At 43.1% G+C, this 27619-nt stretch overlaps 1 protein-coding gene across 2 annotated transcripts in view; it reads right to left on the reverse strand.

Annotated features, from left to right (window-relative positions):
- The window catches only part of LOC311053723 (forkhead box protein J3-like), a 66652-nt gene that overhangs the window by 14129 nt on the left and 24904 nt on the right, over positions 1-27619 (reverse strand). For both annotated transcript variants that reach the window (XM_084069392.1, XM_084069391.1), the window contains 5 exons: positions 22121-22195; positions 14717-14800; positions 9537-9638; positions 6509-6658; positions 260-470 (listed from right to left, as the gene is read on the reverse strand). In XM_084069392.1, the coding sequence (XP_083925518.1) occupies positions 260-470; positions 6509-6658; positions 9537-9638; positions 14717-14800; positions 22121-22195 (622 nt within the window). The remainder of the gene's footprint in view (positions 1-259; positions 471-6508; positions 6659-9536; positions 9639-14716; positions 14801-22120; positions 22196-27619) is intronic.

The following is a 27619-nucleotide window of genomic DNA, read 5'->3' on the forward strand; positions in this document are numbered from 1 at the left end:
GGGGGCGGTTCAAACACTTTTACTGCTATCAAAACAATGTTACATTTTGTGTACAGTGATTGCGATAAGGCAGTGTCTTACGCTTGACAGTTAATTATGTGCAGGAAAGCCTGACGGGGCACTTTGAGAGGCTTACATGTACAGTGCGCCCCCCCTCCCCCCCATACACACATGTCAATGTACCGATTGGACAGGCGCATACACGCACGCACACACACACACACACACACACGCACACACGCCGAATGCCAAGACATACCTTGCTGTGAGAAGGACTGCTCAAAGACACACTTGTAGAGGCTGCGGAAGGAGGCGCTGAGATCCTCAAAGTCGGAGAAACAGAGCTGCTTCTCCCTGGCCTCCGGGACAGGCAGACCCCCGTACTGGGGCTGAGGGGGAGGAGGGGGAGGAGGGGGAGCAGGCTGCTGCAGGCTCAGGGACTGAGAGGAAGGCTCCGAGTGACTGCTCACCTGCGGGAGAGGAGAGGAGAGGAGAGGAGAGGAAGGGAGAGGAGGGGAGACAGGTCAGATCAGATCAGACGGTGGTCCAAAGAAACTGATAAGAGATGAAAGAGAGAGATAGATTAGCAACACACATGAGAGCAATTAGCAGTTCCACAGAGGAAGGAGTGATACCGACCATTAACACACCACACACACACACAACACACCGTTAACACGGTCTCACTTTGTGCAGAAATCCAGCTTTTCATCACATCACTGCAGTTCTCCTCAACTATACGAACCGTCCATCCAACAGCCTGAAGACGTTCCTTGCAATTCGCTACGCCTCCGTAACGATGAGCCGAGCCCGACTCGCAATGACACATCCAACCCCACCCGCCCTCTCTCCATCGTTGTGGCAGTGGCCTTTATGTCTATCTACCTCGCCAGGGAGAAAAGATGCCTCCGAAAAATCTCTGCCACCGGTAATCACCCTCAGCCAGGAGGGGTATCACCTGCACCAGCTAACGAACCGGAACTAACACCATCCACCTCCACTGGCCCCCCCGCAGATGAGGTCTGGAACGACACAGGGCCCGAGGTGTCTGTGTGTGTGTGTGTGAGAGAGAGAGAGAGAATGTGTGTGTGTGTGTGTGTGTGTGTGTGTGTGTGTGTGTGTGTGTGTGTGTGTGTGTGTGTGTGGGGGGGGGGGGGGGGGGGGGGGGGGGGGGTGCAGGAGGAAGACAAACAGGGGAGAGAAGATGGCCTCCAGAAATGAGAGGTTAACGAGATGAGATTGTGCTGACCTTTGCTAATGCAGGTGGGAGGTGAACAGAGGAAAAAGTGATTGATGGTGAAAAGGTGAGCAGCTGCCTTGACGGGAAAAAAAAGAATGTCAGATGTGGGAGGTTTTCATTGTTCGTCTAATTTGGGAGAAAATGGCTGGGGATCAAGATAAGACCCTAATGTTGCATTTTATTCTATTAGGTATTCTATTAAGAAATACAAGCACAGTGACAAACATGAAGAATTACAATACAATGTTTGCCATTCCCTTTCTGTGTTATATTATATCATATGATATTATACTGTATACAAAACAACACAGCAGTTTATACCAAATAATAAAATTGTACGTTTTTGATTAAAGGAGCACTTCACCCAGTTTCAACCTTATCTTCATTCAATTGATCCTCACTAATGGTTATCATAAGATGGGACCAGTTCTGTCTACTCTGTCTCAGAGGTGGGCTGTGGCCAATTCAGAAACCTGCCTATACCAAAGGGGCAGGCTTCCTCGATGGGGGATCATCATCGATGAGGGTTCCAAACGAATGGAAACTAGAAAAAGTGCTCCTCGGAGCACAGGTCTCCGCCAGGTCAGGTACAGTAGGTTATTGTGGGCCAGCAATGTTCAGAGTGCACCAATCAGGATGGAATATGAAAAATCGCACAGATCCGTCTTAATCACATGGCTATAGAGATAATGTGTACCAATGTGCGTGATGTTTGGACAAAATCTGTAGGAGCAAAACATAGTCTCGGCCATGCCTTCGGGCCTGGCGGAGACAACTACAGCCTTTCTCTCCCTGGAAAGTTAATATGCTGAAATAGAAGCCATTGTTTTTGCATCCAGTAGTCTCAAGACTGCTCTTCTTCAGGAGAGGCTTAACAACTGCAGTTTTCAAAGCCCAAGGAAAAATACCAGACTGGAGCAACCATTCCACAATAAGTAATAACTCTTTCATCAGGCTGCTCAAAAAAAACGAGTGGGTAAAACATCAAGGCAACAGGTGGAGGAACCGGAGACAATATCTTCAAGTGTTTTGTCATCAATGGAATTAAATTGCATCACATATACCAGGGGTCTTCAGCAGGGATTCCGGGACCCCTAGGGGGTCCTCAGAGTTACTGCACTTGAACCCTAGCATCCCTTTTTTGAGCGGAACATTAGCTGAAAATAGACGATCTACAAGCTGCGAGGCGTTGTGAGCTTGTCCACGCCTTCGTCTCCTCCACGCTCTTCTCATCAGGATCCCTAGCAAGAGCCTTCAAAATGCTCCAGTGTATCCAGAACAGCGCTGCTAGGATCCTGATGAGAGTGACGCAAACACGAACACATCACACCCATCCTCCGTTCACTCCACTGGCTTCCCGTCTCTTTACGGACCAAATACGAGATATCCCTGATGACTCATCAGTGCATCCACGGCTTCCTACCTCAAGAAATTATTCTCCCAACAACCCTCGACCCGCAACCACCGCTCTTCAAACACTAACCTCGTCAAAACCCCCAAGACCAACCTACGTACCATGGGCTACCGGGCCTTCTGCTCGGCCGCCCTCCCTGCCCACCTGAGAGCACCACAGTCGGTTGAATATTTTAAGAGAGGACTAAAGACCTATCTTTTTAACAAAGCATTTTTTTTTTGCTACACTGGTTTTACCTCTAGGCTTTATGCCTTCATGTTTTAAATGTTTTGTTTCAGTTTCTTAGATGTTTTTTTAATGGTGTGATGACTCTTTTTTTATGCAACTGCCTATTGTAGCACTTTGAGATTTTCACAAATATAAAGTGCATTATAAACAAAATCCATTATTATTATTATTATTGTAGATTTCCTAATGCCTACGGTATTTTCGGCAAAGAGGTTTGGTGTAGAGGGGGAAAAAGAGTAGACCAAGTTGAAGTTCTCTGTTTTCTAAGTATTGAGGGTTTAAGTGGTTAAACTGAAAATACATGTGGCCGATCAGCCACATGCCGATCAGCCACATGCAATGACACCTCTAAAAAAAAGGTGTTAAAGTGTTACTACAGCTACTTGGTGGTGCCATGGTGGCACCAGGGAGGTACTCAGATGGTATCACTGCCATTATCAAGTGCTAACCACTGTATAACAATTATATACAATATCTAGTGGGGGTCCCTGCTTCATCTCTCTCTCAGCTAAGGGGTCCCTGCCCAATAAAACGTTTAAGACCCCTGATGTATACCATGTTACTTCTGGAAGACTACGGTAATGATGATAATGTTTTGTTTGACACTGAGGCGTTAAAAACGTGTTTGACACCTTGAATCTTGTCATTAAAAAGGATGCAAACTCAATTTACTGGGAGAAACTAGTTCTGGTGGTATTGGAACTTGAGGATTAGTTAACCTGTCTCCAGTAGCAAATAAAATGTGTGAATTGTTACTGTGCTTTTTTGATGATCTCAGAGAAAAATGATTACAGAGCACTTTTCAAGTTCATACTATAAATATGCACATCTTCTGAAATAAATCTGGAGGTTCGATTTATGCCATTTTCACTCTGCTTTCTGGCATTCTCTTTTCTGGGCCCTTACAGAGTGAGTGCTTCTCCATGGTGTCTTTTGCTTATTAGCAATAAATGTAACCTTAGAAGGAGCAAACAGGGCAGTGCAGTGGTAAAGTACCTGCACACCTTTTTCATGTCAAGGACCCCCAAAATTATATGTATTTGGCCACAAACCCCCATCTCAAAATATTTTGTTCCAGGGACCCCCAGAAGCAGAGATTTGAGTTACAAATGTTGGCTTTAAAATATATATATATTCAAAGACAATATATTAACTTATTTAGCTGGGGACCCCCTGGTACCCCGCCAAGGACCCCTGGGAGATGTATACCCCTTGAGAACCAATGGCCTACGGGACGAATCCACCACGGTGCATTCGGCTTTGTTCAAGCATCTATGGACACAATTGGTCCGTGTTCGGGGTAGGGAAGCCGGGCGGGGAGGGTAACATTTGTCACTGCACGTACTCCTTCGGGCTGGGGGCAGCACCTGTCAGCAGGGAGTGTTGGGCGGGAGGATTAGGACGGAGGCGCAAGGTCCTCCCGGTGGGGGCTCATCACCAGGGTTGCCACATCTGCTTATTATAATTTCCCTGCAAGATTTTATTTGAAAATAGCCGATCTACAAGCTCACAACGCGTCGCGATCTGATCTGATTTGTAGGATTGGAAGATTTTACTGTGACCTGTACTGTGGCTATTCTAAGAGTAGATGTTAAACATGTCTGTGTCCCAGTCCAATAGGAGTTACATGAGTTCGATAAGAAACCTAATAGATATGGGCTTGGACTAGAAGCATGTCAATCTCTGATGGATTGGATCCGGTCAAAAACAAATAGTTGTGATGACCTGGGGAATGTTTGCTGTTAGAAAATGATGTTAGGCATTGGTTTGGTCTGGTTAAGGTCAGAGTAAGGATCTGGGAGGGTAGTTATAGCCAATGAGATTGTGTGACCTCAAACTCCTAAATTTGGGAATAGAATGGAAACCATTTTCCAACCATTGGAACTGACCATTTTTCAAAGCATACCCTGTTATGTTTGATTTCCGAGGAAGTCATTGGATTCATTTCATTTCGTTACGATATGGAAATCAACTTCAAGTTGATTTCCATATCGTAACGAAATGAATTTGTAACTTTGAGAAATCCACACTATATTTCAAGGCCCTTGAAATATAGTGTGGATTTGTCAAAGTTACGCTATCATTGAGTTTCGATGCATTATAAAGCACGGATTGATGTAAAAAGTATAGCTGAAAAGAGTCCCTGGAGAAAAGCTTGATTCATGAGCTAAATTCAAATACTTTGCTTCCTTTGAGTATTTTGTTAAGAGTCAGGATGGAATAGATGCAATCCCGCCAGTGAGTTGTGCCAATCTACTACTATCTCTTCAAAACTGCAATTTATTGTCATCATTAAACCAAAACACACACACACACATAACTTGAAATGACTTGATTCAAATTGCCAAAGGAGCTTGTTTTGACATGGATACGAAATCATCCGAGCAGCCAATATCATATCTGGCCAAATATGTCAGTGTACTGTGGCCTGCCAAGCCTGGGGTGTACTACACTTTGCCAAGACCGTAGGCACTGAAAGGGAACATGGGCCAGCCAGCCTTGATGTAAATGAACTCACACTGCGTACTGTATATCTTTGAGTGTGCATTTTGAGTTCTGGCATAGATCAATCAATAGATTAATAATACAGTAGTTTTCCTTTAATAAAAGCAAACTGATTGGCCAAGCTTCGCATAACGTTTGTGCCGCATAGCAGTATAAATGCAATGACATGCAGCGTTCCCAACATGGTCCCAAAAATGCTCGCGACGTCCTAGTAACTATATTTCTACAGTGTTATAAAGCAGAATGTAATGCAATATAGAAATGGTCTTCATAGAAAGTGTTACCAAACATTACTAACCAATAACAATAATCTTTCTCAAACAATACAAACCTTTGACAGCGTGGCTTGTTTTGACACAGTGCGTAATTCCCCTTTTATCAGTAGGAGCTACGTATACATTTAAACGTCCACGCCTGTTTGGCATGTGTAGGCCACTGACCATGACTCGTGGTATACTTGACAGTACTGCCAGCCATTTTCCCTGTTTTGTTTCATTTTCAAGGAAGCCATTGGATTCAGTTCATTTCAGTATGGTATGAAAATCAACAGAAAAGTCTAGCTGAAAATAGCCAATGGAGTTAAGATTGATTTACAAGCTCAATTCAAACATCCATGTCCAATTATGTTTGTTCAACATTGACTCAATTATTCAGGTAAGTTCAGAAACATTTTAATAACTTCGGACATTATGTAAACAAAGATAAGCCTACGGTTTAAGCTGTCTAAATATTAAGCCATTAATGGGAAAATTGCCTATGTTTATGTACCATACAGTATATGGCCGAAGCTGTGAAATGACAATGCCACGTATTGATATTGATGCTGGCATGGTCCTTTAACCACTTAAACCCTATACTATATACTTAGTTGACCAGGGTCCCCCAGGGCTCAATACTTCGTCTGTCCCTTTTTTCCTAGTCTACACCAAATCTCTTTGGTGAAAATAGCCGATCTGCATGCTCACAATGCGTGGCAATGCAACTTGTGTTGAGCTTGTAGATGAGCTACAGTATTTCCATGGAATGTTCGCCCCACAATAGGGATGCTAGGGTTCATGTAGTAAAACAATGATCAGAAACTGTGTATAGAGTGAATATAGCCCATGCTATAACGGTCTTACCGGTGTGTAGCTGTGTACATTGGTGCCTGTGCTGACAGCAGAGTTGAGGTTGAGGGAGGCCAGGCTCTGGTCTGACAGGCTGTTACTGAGGCTTCCTCCCATACTCCCTGGACTCTCACTGCCCTCCGCCTCCGGGTTGTACAGCGCTACCTGCAGTTCCCACACACACACACACACACACACACACGCAGAGGAACACACATACACACACACATTTTAATAGCTTTATTTATGTGCAAGTATTTAACATAGATAGTAGTAGATGAAGGTAATTTTGGATAAAGCAGAGCATGTACGTATCCAGCTAGTAGCTAGTGTCACTCACACACACACACACACACACACACACACACACACACACACACACACACACACACACACACACAAATCAACATCTACCAACCAACAAAAGAGACAGCTCCTGCTCTTGCACGATGAGCTCTAGTCTGCAACTCCAATTTTGCTCCATATTTCCTCCAGTAAAAAAGAATGCATGCTTGCTAATGTGTTTAAAATGTTTTTTTTAGGGGGGGGGGGGGTGCTCTCCAGAGGATGGAATTTCCTCTAGCACAAACCGTAGGCCAAAATCTCCAATTGCACATATTATCCCAAGATCTAATAGCTAGATTTAGCACGCTAAAATATGCTTAGCAAGGACGCACCCAACTGATTTTGGTGACCCCATGACTCTTCCTCTAGTGCCACCCAATTTCCACTTAGGTGTAAGGAGCAGATTCTGACCCAGATTCCTACCTAGGATGACAAAATGATGCGATCGACACATTAACTGGATTATTACCAGTACACCCCAGGAACTTTACAGTCTATTCCCAACCCAACCCACTGTGTCATTTAAAAAAAATGCACAGTGGTTAAACTGAAAATCTATCTATAAATATATATTTTAAATTCCTTAAGGTTGAGGCATTGCTGCTGGTTCAGCCATTTACTGTAGAGCAGAGCACTTAACCATGGAGGCAAAGAGCTATTGCAATGTTATGGGTTCGAATCCAGTTCATGACCCGAGCTGAATGTAATTCCCTGTCTCTCTCCAGTGGATTCTCTTAAAAACTCTCATAAAAAAAACGTATAATTGAAAAAGAAATGAGTAATTATGTAGATACAAGACTGGTCTGAAGGAGCGGAGGTCGTCTTGCTGAGACAGGTTAGATCAGAGAGCTTCAACAGGCGCTGCCCTGAGGTTAAGCTGCTTCATTTATCTCTGGGTCTGTTTTACTGTCAGTACAAGCTAAGTAGAAAACCAACATGGCCTCTGGGCTACATGTAATTGTATGGAGAAATGTGAAACAGCAGCAGTCGCAGAAACAGAGGTAAGGGGACTCTGGGGCAGCGCTGTGTACTTAAGAACACTCGCTTGAGAGCAAAGAAATGTTTCTGGCAGATGGAATTCTTGGAAAAAATAAAATAAAACTGAAGGCATTGATTACACAAGAGTTGAATAAATGTGCTGACAAACAGGGGGTTTGTATTGATCAAATGTGGGAGGCTGTGAGTGGAGAGCCATAAATGGTGCAGCCTGGATAACTGAGCAGTGAAATAAGTGGTCAGTGTTGGGTCTGTACTCCAGGTCCAGTCCCAGGACTGAGGGTTATGTGAGCTGCCCGCTGTGGCACAAATCCTCTCTTTGGTTGAGGTCAGACTGAGGGGCTACGGATGAAGGCATTCTGTGTGTGTGTGTGTGTGTGTGTGTGTGTGTGTGTGTGTGTGTGTGTGTGTGTGTGTGTGTGTGTGTGTGTGTGTGTGTGTGTGTGTGTGTGTGTGTGTGTGTGTGTGTGTATTCATACATGTGTGTTCCAGATCAGACAGGCATCAGAGGTCACGGAGGCCACTTGATCTCTGACCCCTCGTACAAACAGTCACGCCCAGCTCAGAATATGTGTGTGTGTGTGTGTGTGTGTGTGTGTGTGTGTGTGTCTGAATGAGGCCATAGCTGTCAACATAAGGTAGTTGGCTGATGGCTGAAATGAGCTCTCTCTGTGTGTGTGTGTGTGTGTGTGTGTGTGTGTGTGTGTGTGTGTGTGTGCGTGCGTGCGTGCGTGCGTGCGTGCGTGCGTGCGTGCGTGCGTGCGTGCGTGCGTGCGTGCGTGCGTGCGTGCGTGCGTGCGTGCGTGCGTGCGTGCGAGTGTGTGCGTACGTGTAAATGACTGTATGAAAAGCACAGATTGCTTTAACAGCGTCTTTTGGTTACAGTTGAAACTAGCATGGATCCCATCCAGGCAGTATTAGTCATAGCCTGGAGCACAGGGCGTCCTATATCATTATGCTATGTCTCGTCTAATCTCCACGTAATAAAGAGTTGTGCATACTGTAAGAAGCCTTTCCTGTTCCAAACTGGACTGTGCACAGCCAGTCTCCCCCCTGCACTGTTTGGTAGGGGGGGGCACAACAACTAAACAACAACAACAACAAAACCGTCTTTAATTTATCTTATTAGATTTAGAATTAATTAGTGACCAATAAAAGAATGATCCACCACATAAAAGAGTCCAAAGGACTCTACTTATAAAAGAAAAAGATTAACAAGCCTCTATCTTATTGGATAATGAACTGCAGTTCATTAAACTAGCCATAAAACAGGCCTTTTCTTTTCTTTTTTCTTTACCCTTTTTATGATAGAGTTCCATGGATTCTTTTGTTTTTTATCTACCATGTAAAACAATGACAGATATACTCCATTGGCCAAGACAGTGCTCTTCCACAGTCCAACACACTCTCCATAATATTCATAAGACTTCATCGTATTAACAACAAATTAATACAAGAAATATAATATCATTAGTACAAGAGCATTACACATGCTTTGCACGTGTACACACACACACACACACACACACACACACACACACACACACACACACACATCCAACCTTCAATAAGTATGACATGCTGAGGCATCGCACAGTAGAGACATAAACATTAGATCTGACTAGATATACCCATGCCATGCTGCTTAGTATGTTTTCAAATGCATAGTGCCTCCTAGTGAACCAACCAGTGTTCTATGCACCTTGTTAGTGACAGTGTTAATGGCCAGGGTGGGAGAGGCTCCTCCTGACATGATGCAGTCCATCCTCAGAGACTCAGACTCCAGGCTGTATGGAGTGGACGCCTGGGGAAGAGGAGAAAGGAGAGGATAGATGAGTGGGAGGGAGGGGTGTATGGAAAACAGGTCAAAAACCCTCTCTAAAAGGCCAGTCCACACCAATGCAACTCCTTGCAACTACTTGCAACCATTATCCTCAAATGGCAGTTGCAAGGAGTTGCATTGGTGAGGACTGGCCTTAAAACGGTTTTGTTGCAAGGAGTTGCATTGGTGAGGACTGGCCTTAAGTCATTGTTTCCCAAACAGTGGGTCGGGACCCATGTTTTTTCCACATTTTCATGGGTCGCAAGTTAATATCCCCTTATTTTCATTTCCTTCATATATATTATTTCAAAAGATTTTAAAGTTTAAACAAAGAAATCACAACTTTTCATCAATTAAAAACAATTCCAACATTTCTTCTAAAGTATTTCATAAATACAATCAAAAAATCTAATCATTTCAAGAAAATAAAGAAAAATGCTTAAGAAGAAGTCAAAATAGCAGACCAACAAGCTTGCAACGTGGTGCGAAGCGACACGTTGCGAGCTTGTAGATCTGCTATTTTCACTGGTTTGGGTCCTGGGCAAACATCTAATTTCTCTTTTGGGTCTTGAGCTAAAAAGTTTGGGAACAGTGGCTTCATCCTTGAAACCAGTCATCATTTGCATCCAGAAATCACTCACCATTTCAAAATAATTCTATCCACACTAACATGTTGTGGCAGATGTGGCTCAAATTGAAGAGTAACCCATGTGTTTTCATTTTCAATATTGTTTTGAAAAGTAACCCCTTTCCCCCCCCCATTCAAAATAGCAGATGTATCATGTCTGAATAAAACATAAAACTATTTTTTCAGTTCAATTCTTTTGATTTTACATACATTATGAAACTGATATTGATGAATTAGAGACGGGCATCCAACAAAGGTCCTGAGCCAGTAATAGTAATAATCATCATAATAGATTATTATTATTACATATTAACGTTTTATAATATAATCAACTATCTATGTGCATGTTTCAAGACAACTGTCATTACATGTCACCATGCATTGGAATGAATCAAATATAGGAAATGAACAAATGAATAAAAAGTATAAATAGAAACGTACAATCACAATAGGAACTTTTTTTTAAAGGCTTTGAATACAAGTGCTTTGAATGATTACTTTAGACATGGCACTAATTTGGCTAGCCGGAGGCTCCTCATATGCCCCTTAGCCACTGTATCTGTATGGAGTCGGCTTCAGATTGCTGAACTAGTTCAAGTGTGTTTCATTTAAGTTCCCAGACACACAGCGAGATAGAAGAGGTCACATAATTGTCACTCGATAAGATGAATCAAGCATCACTTTTGCTCAATGTGTACTCAAGAGTTAATTTTGTTGCTATCCTCACAAAGAGCCCAAAGTAGGGTTAACCGTGTGCGAGGATATGAGAGACACTATTCAAAGGTCGATGTAAGGCTAAGGCAAGGCAGGGGAAGTAAAAAAGAAATACAGAATGGCATTTTTTCCTCCTTCTCTGACTCATTTCAAGGTTCAAGACAGCTTGCCTGCCTCCCCAAACTGCTTAGAGTAAGAGGATTGGTCGGCAACAATGCAATCTTTAATTTATGATAAACTCCCAGAGGAAGGGGATTCGTCCGTTTCCTCGCGGAGGCACGTAAGACGACAACGGAAAGGTGAAGAGAGGAGAGCTTGGGGACGAGGTAGAAGAACAAAAATTATAGGTAGAGAATACCTGCAATGATGGACAGAATGAGACACACACACACACACACACACACACTCGCATGCACGCACACATTTGCATATACACACACACATACACATACACAGACATGCAGTACAATACTTTCATACAAACAGTCAAATACACATACCTGTACATGCACATACACACACATGCACAGACATACAATGCATTCATACTGTACAGACAGTGAAATAAACACATAGCTGAACATGCACACATACTGTACACACATGCACAGATAGGCTCACACAAAAACACATGAGGTATGCGTATGCTGTGTCTACATAACTATTACAACACATTTATCCAACAGGCATTTAATCTTTCTTCCAACTTTGTCTGTTTTCATTAACACAGGTCATATTGACACCCCTGAAAAAAAAGACTTTGACTGTGTTTAAGAGTGATAACAAAAGGAAACTCAATGGCGCACCGTGGGAGCTATCCAGCCCACCTTTTTGTCTGACAATAACACTACCCTCTGCTACGATTCCAAGCTCTTACAAAACCACTGCGTTTCTCCTCTGTGCCCATGTGACAGCCAGCAGTGTCTCTGCAAACAGTGGAAGTGAGGCGTAAGAAAAGGGGTCAAAGGGCGCGTCCATGTAAGATGAGATGACAAGGCTCTGAATTAATTAATGTTTGTAATAAAAAAAAGAAAAAGCTGGGGAAGAAAATATGTCTAATGGCAGCCCCCGGGCCTTGCACGGTAATTAACTGAAACGCAAGCCTAGAACACTCTCCCTCCCTCCCCGATGTTCTCTGTCTCCCTCTCTCTCTCTCTGTCTCTTGGCTCTCTCTCTCTCTCTCTCTTTCTATCTATATCTGTCTCTCCTTCTCTTGCTTCTACCTCCATCCCTTTTCCTTTGCAGATCCTTAACTCCTTCACTGTCTCCCCTGCTAACATTCATCTCTCTCTCTCTCTCTCTCTCTCTCTCATCTTTGTCTATCTCCTCTCGTCATCTAATGTCTCTCTCACTTCTCCGGCTGCTGTAGCCTCTCTTTGTCTCTCTCCCTCTCTCTTGCTCCTGTGCACCTGTCTCTTTTCTCCCTGCTGGGCACCGACGATTGTAAACTTGGACGTTTTGTGCCTGCTCGGTATCCCTGGAGATGGTAGACGGCCAAGGGAAAGAGAGGTATAGGCAAAGAGAGAGAGCGAGACAGAGAATGGGAGAGCGAGAGGGAATCATGCCGACCAACAAACAGAGATAGAGGGAAAAACAATGAGAGAGAAAACGCAGCCCCTGATGGATACATACTATAAGAAATTGAGGTGGACAAAGGTAGAAGTAGATACAGCAGGAAAGAAAGAAGGATTTACAGTAGTTCAGCTTAGCTTAAAATGAAAACACCCAAAGTCTATGATATACTACTATTGTGGTAAAGCCGGTTAGAACGCATCCCATCATTTCCCAATGGCAGGGGGTTTGGAAGAAGGTTTCTCGCATGTTCAAGATCAGTCCTAATTTAAGCCTCTCAGCAGGGATATGGGCAAATCCCAAATTATGTACAGGCAAATCCACCTTCGTTTGGAAGGAATGCGTAGATAAAGGCATCCATACCCTCTGCGGCCTATGTGAAGATAATGCTTTAAAATCATTTGAAATACTTGTTCAACATTATAATTTGGCCAGGAATCAGTTTTGGAGATAGGGTTGCAATTAAAACATTTACTTACAAGCACATTTGGCTCCCCACAGACTCCCCCCCAAGGTACGGATTTGCTGAGGACATTTTTGACAGTCTTTGGGCTGGGACAAGAGGCTTCTATATATTACTCTATGCTTCTGGCAATCCTTAAGTGTCATCCCTTAAAGCAGTTTGGGAAAAGGATTTGGGTGTCACGTTTGGGGAGGAGGAGTGGGACGTCATAGCAGGGATCCCCAAGCAGGAATCCAGGGACATTAAAAAAATCCAATTCAAGATATTTAATCATTTCTATTGGACACCCTCTAGGCTCTTCAGACTGGGTCTGAAAGAGAACCCAGATTGTTGGAAGTGTCGGGTCGAAGAGGGTAATTTGGTGCATGCTCTTTGGACCTGCCCGAAAATCAGTGGTTTCTGGAATAGAATACACTATCATATTATGGTCATTACGGAGACTGAATAAAAATTTGATCCTAGTTCATACATACGTACATTCTGGGGGATCCCTGTCCTCTTAACCATATTTCAAAACCAGTTGCAGGCTGTTTAAAAACTGGTGTTATGATAGGCAGGCAGATCATAATGAGGGCTTGGAGGGCTTCGGAGGGTCCATCATTTGCTGAATGGCTCACAGAGCTAAGTAGGGTAGTCGCCTTCGAAAAGGTTTCTTTCAGAGGAGTAAAATATCTTGCCAAGTGAGGGAAATACTTAGAATTTCATTCATTGTAGCTGGAAGGAGGGCCTGCTCAGTCCAAGCGGATTACACACGTTTGTGACTTAGGTGACATGGTCGCTACAGCGTAGTTGAGACTTGTAACGGAGTGGGGAATGGGTTGAGGGGGCCCTGCGCAGGAAACTATGTATAATTTTGCTCCTGTTTTAGACTGTTCTGACCTCTATGTTTTTGTTTGTTTTTGTTTTATTTAATTTTTGGGGCGGTGTAACCGCCCCCTATAAGTGAGTTTTGGACAATGACCAATCCTGCACCGTGATTGGCCAATAGTCTACAACGCAGTCTACACCCCTAACCCTTCCATTGTTAATGCAAATCGATACTTTTGCAAAGTCAGCCAATCACATTACAGCTAGTGTCATCACCACTAACTGTAATGTGATTGGCTGACTTTGCAAATTCAGGACTGTGATTGGCTAGCGAAACACATGACACATGTGCAGCCCTATGAATAGCAGTATGGACCTAAAAAAAAGTACTTTATCCTTTTTTTTAAGTGAGTCATGTTGTGATGACCACACACCGCCCACTTCACACTGGGTGTGATTTTTTTTGTTTGTCTTCAGTCTTTTGGGGATGTGCATATTGTGTTATTTTGTGTGTTGTCTGTTTCCTCTGTTGTATTTTCAGCATTTTGTATTGTATGTGATATATTGTGGTTATTTGTACCTTGCTGGTCAAGCCATTCATATTTGCAAATGTACTTGCTTCTATCACTGCACTATGGTCCATAACTTGTGACATCTTTAATAAAATGTAAGTCATGAAAAAATATATATTGTGGTAAAGCCCCCCCCCGCCCCTGACCCACATACACATACACACACACCACAACCCCCCAACCCCCCAATGGATGCCATGTGAATGTGCCAAAGCAGTATTAAAGCAGGACTCAAACTCAGGCGGTTGCAGTTAGAACTGACATTAACGGGCCAACAATAGGTTTGTAAAAATGAAATGTCTACCCTCTCTCCAGAGCGTGGTCTCTTCTTTGGCCTGCTGGGTACTGGCTCCTCTTTGGGGTTGTTGTCTATGGCCCAGTAGGAACCCTGCAGAAAAAAGCAAAATAACACAGACTCTAACCATTTATCTGAACACGGTCAAATCCAGAGTTCATTTCATTTTGAGTCTAAACAAGACCAGGCTGCAAGTAACCTGGTAAAAACTGAACCGTGAACCACCCATTGGAATGTGATGGAAGAACATAGACATAGCATACAGTAAAATCCTCAGTGTTAAAGGAGTAGTTCACACAAAAACGTACTTATTTTCTATCAATTACACACCCCATGAGGCATTGAATTCATGGAGTTGTTTTTGTCGCATTCCTAAGCCAATAATTTGATTACCGGCGGAAAGATGCTAATGTATCCTGTAGGAGACACAAAGTAGACTCTTTGTGTCTCCTACCGGAAATACACCCGGTCATCAAATTATTGGCATAGGAATGTGTCAAAAACCAACAAGAAATGACATAGTCATACAAGTCATATTATACCAGGTGCTTCTCACTGTGAGCGTGTGTGTGTGTGTGTGTGTGTGTGTGTGTGTGTGTGTGTGTGTGTGTGTGTGTATGTGTGTGTGTGTGTGTGTGTGTTAGCATTCATTAGCATGCTCAGTAGCAACCAAACAGGGGCTCAACTACTGCTGTCTTTGTCAACCAAAACGGTCGCAGAGGTTAGACTGTTGCCCAATGCCCACTTAAATGAGCTTCTGAGCTTACACACCTGGAGCAAATGAATTAACGAGCGACACTCGTCAGCCGCAGCTGAATGAATGAGAGAGGGGGAGAAGAGAGACAGGGGAGGGCTTATGATCCCATCGCATGGAAGGACGGCCCGTCTCTCCATTGGCTTAAAGTACAGGCAAAACGCGGAAGTGTCCCCATTGGCTTAAAGGAGTAAAGGACAGCCAATGATGAAAAAGTGTTGAGAAAGTAACGACTAGTTGATCAGTCTATTCCTAGACCAGGCTGCACCTTGTAAAAAAACTCCATGAATTCAAGGCTTCATGGGGTGTGTAATTGATAGAAAATATGTTTTTTTTTGTGTGAAATATTCCTTTAAAATACTCCAAGTGTGTAACAGCATGGCTTCATGTGGATCTTGGACTTCACATGTGGTTAGTCTACGTAGACACCAGTCGTCTATACAACTAATCTATGACGTATGACTCCATATTTGGGCAGGGTTTCAGCCCGATTCGACTGGCACTAATTTCCTCTTATTTGGGCTTCCACCTGGCTATCATCACACTGTTGAACAAGGCCTGATCACTGCCTGTCACCAGGCTGGCCCGTCAACTGGAACACTTTCCTTGAAACAGACTGTTGCCCTCCCTTCATGTGGATCTGTTCCTCTATGCAGACTTTACTTTCCCTGTGGACCTGTCATGTGGATTTTTACCTGTGCATGCTATGTGGACCTGCCAATGTGTTACCACTTTTGCTAAATACTACTGTATCTGCTGTTGTGTGTGTGTATATATAGTCATGTAGATATCTATGTTTTTTTTTTGTTCTCTTTGACATGTTTCTTTACTGTTAGATTTTTCCTCCTCGCTCTCTCACGCCCTGCCCGCCCAACTACAATAATAATGATGGCGCTCACGCAAAAACGAATTTCACTCACTTCTTCACACCCGTAAACCTGTGATGTGACAATAAAGTAGATTCTTTATTCTTGAAAAAAGGGAGAGGAAGTGAGAGAGGGAGAGACCAGGGCAATATTGCAATAACCCTGCTGTGCCCCTGATCAGTGCACTTTCTATTAGAGTCGCTCCGTTCCACAAGCCTTTACTGACATGAATGACTTCCAGATGCAATCCACTCTGCGAAAGACTTCCTGTTTGCTACCGTGGTGCGCAGGATCAAAAGATTGATCAGTGAACAAAGGAGTGTAAGGTTCACCTGGGCCCAATTTGTGTTTTAGGTAGGTTCTACAAGGAAAACAAAGAGGAAGAAACTGAAAATGCCATGCATGCATGAGTATCGTCTTTAGAGTCTAAAATGTATACTTTCCTTATAACCAGTGGTGGAAAAAGTACTCAAATGTTTTACTTAAGTAAAAGTATCAATACTGCAATGTAGAAACACTCTGTTACAAGTCCGGAATCAAAATGTATTTAGAAGTAAAAGTATTAGAAATTGGAAATACTCAAGTAAAGTACAAATACCCCAAAAAAAGTACAGTACTTAAGTAAATGTACATAGTTACTTTACACCACTGCTCATAACTGTCTTATTTTGTATTGTTTTTTTGTAACTGTTTCTGTATTGTTTTGCGTTTGCAGTGGAGTTAGAGACCTTTAATCTCACGTCATCCTCTGGCCTGTGCCCATCAGAGACTGTGAGACTTTTGCCAACAGTACATTTCTATGTGTTTACTGTAGCAACGCAACAGTCTATATATTTGGGAGGACATGGACACCAAAGTACAGTCCAAACACAGGTTCTCTGTCCAAACACACAGTGTCCAAGTTAACTATAAGCATCAACAGTGTGCTGAAAGTTCCACTGTCCCAAACTAAAAGAGCAACACGGATAAACAGACCCCTTTTAGTAAACACAGTCGTAATACCTTTTCCCATTTATAAACCACAGCCCAACCAATACTTTCAGCTAAGTTTCTACCACACCTACAGCATGAATTGAATTCAGTCATGGAGGCCCTGTTAAGTTGCTCTCCTGTCCTGTTTGACGTGTATGTGCATCGTACTGATATAATGGACAGTCCGTTATATCAGTACAATACAGAGAGCTTAATTATCTAAAAGGTGTTCCTTGTTGTCCTGACGTGTCCCTCTTGCCTCCATCTACTGTACCTCTGGGCTGACCAACGCCAAAACACACATCCTCTGTTAATGTAACTCTGGGACTGTACAAATGTCACCAAATGGACCCGTCTCAGAGTTACAAATTGATAAATGACACTGAGTATCTGACTGTGTACCTGCCTCAGCTACAGCTGTAGGTGGTATACAGTATATGTAATTCAAATCAACATCACGATTATTTCAAACCTTTGAAGTCATAAGGCCCAGCCCTACTTTGTGGCATTACCTTCAATGTAAAATCCCTTGCTGGACAAGACTAACTGTAAGAATGTTTAAGAATGTTTGCCAAATGGTTAAACCTGTGAAAATTAACTTCTACACAGCCCTCTAATGATGTGACAATCATCACATAACTACACACATTTTAATCAGTGTAGGAACATTGCAATTATAAAATTCATCAAAGTAACCTAATGATGCTAAGATGTGTACACCGCTCCCATTAACAGGAGTGTTCTCAATGTCACATTAAGGTCATTGGTGTATGAATGCTAATGTAGAACAATAAAATACTAAGCGATAAAATAAAATAAGATGAGATAAACATTATTAATCCCAGAGGTGAGCGAAATTGGGTTAGAGCAGCAAGGATTTTCTCCAAATGTATATGTTATGCCAATTCCCCCTGTATGTTCTTGCTGTCGGTAGAAACCTTGTATGTCAAAAAAAAACGTTGCTTTTCAGGAAATGGAAAAGAGAAAAGAATTTGTGTTCCAATGGATCCAATGTAGTTATTATTTAGTCACAAGCTCTTGTTAATAATTTTCATTGGTTAAATATTTATAAAACCCTCGGGCAGACTTAACCACTCCGAAACTGGCATCCCTATGTTGGGCATGTCATTATAGGCAAAAATAGTGAAGATAGCAAATGTACAGTACAAGCTCACAACGTATCGCCATGCGAAGGGTTGTGAGCCTATAGATCTGCTATTTTCACCACTTTTGCGCAACACTGTCATATACTGTACCAAAAAACCTTAAAAGATGAAATATGGAGATACAACATTTCTGCCAGCGGTGATACAGTCCCAGTCATTGGAAACCCCCCACTGTAGTTCTGAGGAGGCTGAGCCGACCGATCTACAAGCTCACAATGCGTTGCACATCGACACGTTGTGAGCACGCAGCAGAGTGAATCTAGAAATTGTTATTAATAATAATTATGATCAAAATATCTACCAAATTCAATATCGACCAATTCAGCGGCCATAGGCAGCTGTAACTATTTTCAGCTCAAATATTTAACCCATTAAGACCGGGAACGCATCTGTATATCTGCTATTTTTGAATAGGCAAAGAAATATTAAAATGACACAGATGCGTTCCCTTGTCTTAATGGATTAATGTAGAACAAAAACAGAAAAGACACTAGTATGGACTGGAGCCCTGGGGGACTCCGCTCGACAATGCGTGGGGCTTTTGTGGATTCGCATTTTCCATCTCCATCCTATGTCTGTCCATTAATGTCCCCTTCAGTGTGTTGACTCTGTGAACCTGCTCAATTCTCCTTCAAACAGGAGAGCTGGATGGATGCCACAGCCCACAAACACAAATCTAAACATAAATCTCTGCATCCGTTTTTTGGTCCTCAAACCAATTCTGTAACCAATCAATTTTCTCTTGGTTTAGTTATTTATTTCTTATTTTTTTTACATTTCCCTTTCCCCCCCAAGCCATGAAATCCAGTGGAACCCCTTTGATACGCCATGCTGAAACACTGCAGACTGCAAAACATATCGTCGCTTTCGGGCAGAAACCTCGTATCTCCATATATCCATCTTTTTTATGTGTTTTAGTAAGCTCACTGCCCTACTTCAGTGTCGCACAAAAGCAGAGACGGTAGCAGGATCCGATCTGCAAGCTCACAACGTGTTGCGATGTGAGCTTGTATATCTGCGTCTGTAGTTTTTAGAATAACGATTGGAAAAGGAAAGATTTAGGACATACAAGGTTTCCGCCCGACAGCAACGTTATGAGGAGAGCTGAAGAAATCCATTTCTTTTAGCTTGCTCATTTCCTTCTGCTCAGTTTATTGTTCCCCCTCTTTCTTTTCTGCTCATCCTCTCTCTCGCTCCAAAGAAGGTCTGAGTGGGAGACTGAGAACTAGATGTTCATCATTTTATACTTAAGTCAAAGTAGCAATAGCATAACGTAGAAATACTCGTACTACCTCCGTTCAAAATGTTCTGAGATGTAGTGGAGTATTAGTATAAATGAACGAAAAATGTAAATACTCAAGTAAAGTAAAAGTACTGCAAGATTGTGCTTAAGTACAGCACTTCTACCACTGATCACAATGCACACACACACACACACACCCCATACCTGCCAACAGTCCCAATTCTCGCGGGACTATTCTCCCTATTTTTAACCCTTTTTCCCGCTGTGCTCCCGACTGGCATTTCTCCCATTAATCTCCCGATTTCATGCGCAATGCGTGCGCAAACAGTCCTGCCTGACTCGCGTCTCTCGTCACTGCACTCGCTCAAACTCGCTGTGTCTCAGTCTGCTGCTGAAAAGTGAAAATGGATGGAACCGTTTCCAAGGAGAAATACACTTCAACATTTCGGTCCTCTAGTGCATTCTAACCCCTAATACATTCATGTTCTTACTGATAGCCTTGTCCACGCAGGCATGCACAAGACCTCTGGTACTCTCTCACAATGTTTGTACTTAATATATTGTTGGGGTGGGGGGGGGGGGGGTTTATGTTGAATTGTCATCACTTTTTGGCACATTTTGTATTTTTTGTTCATCTTTTTTATTGTGAGTTATTAATTAATAGTCCTTTATTTTAGTTACACATCCTTGTCATTATCCTATTCATCTGGGGTTATACGGGGCAGGGGCGTTGAGTTTGTTGGCAGGTATGACTATGCTTTCGCACTCCTTTTCCTTTTCTCTCTCTCCATTCTCCCTTGTTGTCTCCTCTTAGACTCCCCCCCCCCCCCCCCACACACACACACACACACACACACTCCCCCCTCTGAGGGGGGAGAGTGTACTGCACGCTGCCAATTAATGTTTGCAGCATGCATGATTTAGCTACTCCCATCCCTCTACGGCTCACAACAGAACACGCGTACGTTTGTGCACCTTACCCCCCCCTCCTCCCCCCATGCCAAGGTATTGATCGGTTCGATCTGAAGTGTGAATTAAGGTGCTGGTCAGGTCCAAGATAGGCTAAACGGGGGGAGCCGCTCTCTTTTTTGTCTTTGAGGACAACGGGCCTCCACTTGAGCTCAAGGATTCCGTTTGAATTATTTAGGCATGCTTCCCTCTTAATTCATTTTTCAATGGCTACAAAATCCCCACAGCAGAGAGAAACTAAGCCCCCGCCAAACCCACACCCCTGGAATGGAGAAAGTGAGTTCTGACTGAGCACTTGCTGAAAAGTTTTTGGAGGCTGCGGTTTTGCTAAAATGGCGGATAGCTTTTTACATAAACCCCCGTGGTGAGCTAAAACGCAGACGTCTTAGCTTTTATTAAAAAATCTTGTAAGGACAAGCTCCAGTGATCAACTGTAATTATACACTTTCCCCATTTGAGCAATTCCTTCGATTCAGCACAAACAAGGACTTGACAAATCGCTGTTATCAAATTGACTCTGCGGTGAAATAGCAGCCGTAGCATCTCGGCTTTTCCAACGACACGCTGTGGCGTTGATGCAACTAACTTATCTAAAGCTTCTTCTACCTGTGTTAGAGAGATAGAGGGGGAGAGAGAGGGAGAGAGAGAGAGATGGGAGAGAGGGGAGAGAGAGAGAGAGAGAGGGAGGGAGCGAGGCAGGGAGAGAGAGGAGAGAGAGAGGACGGGAGAAGGTGACGGAACGAGAGCGGAGGCCTAATAAAGCATAACAGATGCGTGAATGGCCTGGTGTCTGAGGCAGTGTACCTACAAATACTTATTATTCATTACTCCCTGTACCACATTATTACTTGGCAGAATCAATATTGGAAGAACAGCCGAAAACAGCGAAGGCTGCATTAAGCTTAATTTATACTCCATTGCACAACGGCGTCGCTTTGCTGTTAGCTTGAGAATTCTGTTATTTTCAGCAAGAGACACCGTCGTACTATGGAGTTATAAATTAGGCTTTAGGCATTCACCGCAGCCACCTATGGAGCTAGAAATTGCTTTTAAGTCCAGACCGTGGACGTGTGTGCGGATGTGTGCGGATGTGAGTGTGTGTGTGTGTGTGTGTGTGTGTGTGTGTGTGTGTGTGTGTGTGTGTGTGTGTGTGTGTGTGTGTGTGTGTGTGTGTGTGTGTGTGTGTGTGTGTGTGACAGGGAGAGAGAGAGAGAGAGAGAGTCAATGAAAGGCCAGAAGTAAGAAAAACGGGTGTGCGTACAGTATGTATGTACGCGTACACACATGTGCACTACGAAGGCAGCTGAATGTGAAAAGCAATCGCCATTGCCTTCACCTTATTTGTTTGCTTGTTATAGGCTTGCTTTGTTTCCCCATTATGTAACTCGTGCTAATTCAAGGTGATTCTTTCTAGCTGCATTATACTGTTCAGGAAATACTTACTTTCCCAGGGTCGTCTTTAGAGCGAGGCACTTTGAGAAAACACTTGTTCAAGGACAGATTGTGTCGTATGGAATTCTGCAAGGAGAGAGAGACAGAGAGAGAGAGAGAGAGACAGAGAGAGAGACAGAGAGAGAGACGGACAGACAGACAGACAGACAGACAGACAGACAGACAGACAGACAGACAGACAGACAGACAGAGAGAAGTGTGGAGGGAAAAAGTTTAAAAAAGACCCACCATTCTATTGCATGCAACAAATCCATAGTTTCTGCTATAATGAGGAAAACTGACTTCTTCTCAATACACCTCCACAATCTTAACATCTCTTTCATGTGTGTGTGTGTGTGTGTGTGTGTGTGTGTGTGTGTGTGTGTGTGTGCGTGCGTGCGTGCGTGTGTGTGCGACTGTGCGTGTGCATGTGCGTGTGGCACATGTCTGCATGTGCGTGTGTATACACAGCATGTGCAAGAGTGAGTTTGTGTGTGGGTGGGTGTACTGTATGTGTACTGTATGTCTGTCCAATCCATGTGTGTGAATGATGAGTGTGCATGCACACGTACACACATGTGTACCTGAGAGAGAGCGAATGGAAGAAGGAAGCCCAGAACAGTGGGCCAACCTGATGTGAACCTGTTCTCCCTTCAGGCTCTCTCCTCTCAACTCATCTGCTGCTGCTAATTAATACCACTGGGGAGGAGGAGGAGGAGGAGGAGGAAGAGGAACAGCAAGGATTCGCTCCTCTCCTTTCTCCCCATGTTCTTGCTACCAAAGAAAGCCTAACTAGGTTCTAGAGCCTGACCGATGCCAGGTTTTTGGAGAGTTCTAGACCACATATTACTGATGTTTTGACCGGCAGAATCAATTCTAATCAATAATAAAAACGTTTTTCAAAACAGAAAATTCTAATATAGCCGAAGCTCACAGCGCATCACGTGATGCGTAGTGAGCTTGTACATCTGCTATTTTTTAAAGCTTTTGAAAGACTTACGCCTAAAATGTTGACCTTCTGGTAATTCTATGTTGTTGCTATGGCTTTTCCCCTTGCTGGAGCAGTAGTGTAACATTTATACCAATGTTGACGAAGATAGTGCCAACGCAAAGAGTTCTGCCCCAAAATATTAACGAACATTTCCTATTACTTTTGTTGCTAAGTGAGCATGTTATATGCAGGATAATCCACTACAAGCTGCACGATTATTGAACAATAATACATTATGTGGTGGAAAATAACCCTCTGCTACAGTACGTGTCCGGGTAGTAATTATAGCCTCTGCATCATGTATATTTTTCAATAACCTCATGGACTGTCATTGATTATCCCTTACGTATTATTATAGTAGTAATATCAGTATTATTATAATCAGCCCTCCTAAGATTCACTGCCCTATGCTACAACCACACAACACTGTGAAGCCATCCTCACTACCTGGTAGAAGACTATGCACAATTGTACGGTACTTGTGACATGTCTGCACAACTACGTGTGCTTCAGGTGTACACACTATTATGAGCGTTTTCAGCTATTACGATCAAATCTCTTTCTGTATTAGGACTGCAACTATTGATTCTTTTATTAGCGGTTATTCTATCAACTGCTTTTCCTTTTACTTCCTTCTACTTTTACTTTTAATTGAATGACCTTGAAGCGAATTTAATAAATCTAATAGTCTGACTCTCCGGTTAAGCCCTATTTTATACGTCGTACAGAATATCCAAATGCGATATTTTGTGAACTTGAATATCTGCTTGTTTTTTAAATGAATAATTTTTGTATTGAAATCTGTTACTCACACACACACACACACACACACACACACACACACACACACACACACACACACACACACACACACACAATCATAGCCACCCACCCGCAGCTCACAAAGCCTTTCATACTGTAAATGAGACAGTGTCTTTGTCTCGCAAGTGACATCATCATCCTATAATGGACAGCTGGACACAGAGACAGACAACGGCGGCTCTTTATTCCACAGCTGGCACTATGGACATGCACGTACATGCATGAGGATGAGTGCTACTGAATACTTGCACGTTGAATGTTGACTCCCATGTGCATGCATGCATGTCTGTCCGTGTGTCAGTGTTCATACATGTGGATGTGTCTGCAAATGTGTATATGGTCCTCCATTTATGTCTGTGACTGCATGTGTGTGTGTGTGTGTGCGTGCGTGTGTGTGTATTACTATACTTGTGTCCCCACAAGTGTAGTAGAATAGGGCATTTTCAGAGGGCATTTTCATGTTGAATTGTTGTTTAGTCATATATCTGTTTTTAAACCGTGCTTTTTAACTTTATATGATTGATGATGTTTTACCTTGTGGCACTTTGAGATTCCTTGTGAATGAAAAGCGCATTACAAATAAAATGTATTATTATTATTATATGAGAAACTAGAGGTTCAGGCGGCCCGAACATCTACGTCGCACCGCCGCTCTGACCAATATGCCCACATATGGAGAATGGAGATCTCTGTATCTGTCAGTCTTTGTCTCTTTGCCCCTTTTTTGCCCATACTGTATATAGAGCTGACTGATTTGTTTGAGCCTGATGCCGTGACGACACATTGAGGTCAGACAACACACTCCATAATTGGGCGCAGCTGCATTGGGAAGTTGACTCCTTATATGGTTATGGCTGAGTCATATGGTGACATGAGTGTGATGATGTGGTCCGGTCCTCCCATTAGCCAATTTCTAATATAGGATAGACGTTGTGAGGATCACTGTCCTCACAAGAAAATGTTTTATTTTATGGTTAAAAAAGTTTTTAGAGATTTTGTGTTGCGTTGTGAGCTTGCAGAAAAAACAAAACAATGGCATTCATAAGATCTGCGTTCTAAATGAGTGTGCGCACGCGCGTGCATGTGTGCGTGCTTTTGTTTGTGTGTGTGTGTGTGTCTATACGTCTCTCCTTCCCCATCTGCTAGCCATACGCCAGGCCTCTCTCTGACCGCGGGACAGTCATCATCAATAAACGTGCTGAGTAGCAGTAGCCCGAGTGAAGTGAGATAATGGGATTCGTTGCTCTGTCCTCCTCCTCCTAACCACATGCACTGTGTCTGATTAATGAGCTTATGGGAGCCAGCAGGGTCTTGCCAGTAGAGCTGCCCAGGCCACTAACACATCACAAAGTCAAAAGGCAATGGCATCTTCCTCCAGTCGCACACAGAAACAGATATGTGATAAATATATGACTTATGTTATGTGATAAAGATAAATATATAACTTATGTTTCAGAATATACAAAACAGTGGACAAAAACATGACTTTGTAGAAGAAGTATAGGGAAAATATATATTATATAGCCTATATTATATATACTATAAATTATGTATTTTTATTGTTTTAATGTAAACATATCAAAATATTTATTTATTATATTTTTAGTTATTTAGAGTAGCCAATCATTTTTATCCCCTTTATTTATCCCAATTTAGTCGTTATGCCAATTAATTAATAGCGCATCTGTCCCCCATTCCTCCCGTTCAACATTCCCCGGTGACAGGTGCCACCGCAGCCCACAGGAGTATGTAAGGTGACAAAGATCGCCCTCCATACCTGGCTTCCCTCCCCTCGAACACGGCAAATTGTGTCCATATAGACGATTGGCAAGCGGATGCACTGCGGTGCATTCGAACCCCTATAGACTCCACAGTGATGGGCAGGTACTTTACCCCAGAGCCAGTCGAGCGCCCCTTGTAAAGATATTTATATATTTATGTATGTACAGTTTTGTATTTTTCCCTCCATATTCCATATTCATTATTTTAGTTTCTGCATCTCCTAGCTGTAGAGTAACGGCAATCAGCAAATCAGCCAAACTGAAACATTAGCATTTCATTCAGACTGCTTGCTGTAGTTGGAAATAATCATCTAGCCATCTAGCAACAATCTGACTTACTATTTCAGCTACAGTACAATCGTACAGCCCAAGGCTGATGTGTACCATATGCATATGTTATGTGTATCCCTGCATGTACTCTATGCAGCCCCTCCAGGTGCAGACCTGTAGGCACCTGTGTCCATTCATGTCACACAGAATGGGAACATGAAGAGATCATTGTCAGTGGACAATACAACATTGAGGAAAATGCGAAATGTGCTGGATCACTAGTGGTCTTATCTATCTGTGTGTGTGTGTGTGTGTGTGTGTGTGTGTGTGTGTGTGTGTGTGTGTGTTCGTGCGCACGCACATATGCATTACCTTTAAAAAAAATCGAATGTATGATCTAATGCAATGTGTGAGAAGTAGTTGGCTTGTGGGACCACGCTGTGGGCTGGAGAGGAGAGAGATGGATGCAAGATAAGGAAGAGGAAAGAGGGATGAGAAAAGAAGGATGCTCTGGAGAGTGATGGATGATGGGGACGGGAAGAGCGAGATGAACAAGAAAGAGTTTGTGTGTGCGTGTGTGCGTGTGTGCGTGTGTGTGTGTGTGTGTGTGTGTGTGTGTGTGTGTGTGTGTGTGTGTGTGTGTGTGTGTGTGTGTGTGTGTGTGTGTGTGTGTGTGTGTGTGCGCGCATCGGCAAAAGATAGCGCTGGAAGAAAGAGTGATGAGGTTAGAGAGTTTAACAGATGGAAGGAAAATGAGCAACAAAACAATGAAAGATAGAAGTTAAAGCAGGGCTGGTTCTGAACGCATGTGTACGTGGGTCTGTCTGTGGGAGAGTGTGTGTGTGTGCGTGCGTGCGTGCGTGCGTGCGTGCGTGCGTGCGCGTGCGTGCGTGCGTGTGTGTGTGTGTGTGCGTGTGCATGTCTGCATTTACGAAAGGATGTGCATCCATTTTGTGTACGTATGCATACATATTCGCAGGTGTGCCTATCCGTTTTTGTGCGTGCGTGCGTGCGTGCGTGCGTGCGTGCGTGCGTGCGTGCGTGCGTCTGGAAGCATGTCAGTGTGCATATTACTGTGTGCACACACTCACATGTGCATGTGAATTATGTGTGTCTCCGATGTCTGCGAGGGAAACAGGTCACACGGAGAAGATTGAAGTTAGTCGTTACATAAGCGGTTAGTTGGGAAGATTTGGGTCACAGCAACAGAGTTAAATACAGAGAGGGCAACCTGAAATAGCATTGGTTCACAACTGACTGAGGCAGAATCAGGAAAAGGCTATCAGAGAGCAATTTGAATAATGTCGATCGCTGATTAATCTCATGCTATTGGTGCAAACATATTTTGAGGGGCCAAACTAAGTGTAGCTAAGATGTTGTTTGTTCACTGGTTTACTCCCTGATGAAGGCTGTATACGGCCGAAAGATGTTTAAGCATATATTTTGAATTGTTCTATTATTATGAAATAGCCCTTCATTAATGACATGAATCCTGGTGTCCCTATCCTGGGCATACCATAATAGGCGAACCCTCAGAGAAAATAGGCAAACATTCATCAAAAATAGCAGATCTACAAGCTCACAAAGAAGTGTGATGATTGAAGATCGACTATTTTCAGCAGGACATTTGGTTTAGAGGGGGAAACG

The sequence above is a fragment of the Gymnoscopelus microlampas genome, assembly GCF_963454915.1.
Source record: "Gymnoscopelus microlampas genome assembly, chromosome: 10".
Lineage (NCBI taxonomy): Eukaryota > Metazoa > Chordata > Actinopteri > Myctophiformes > Myctophidae > Gymnoscopelus > Gymnoscopelus microlampas.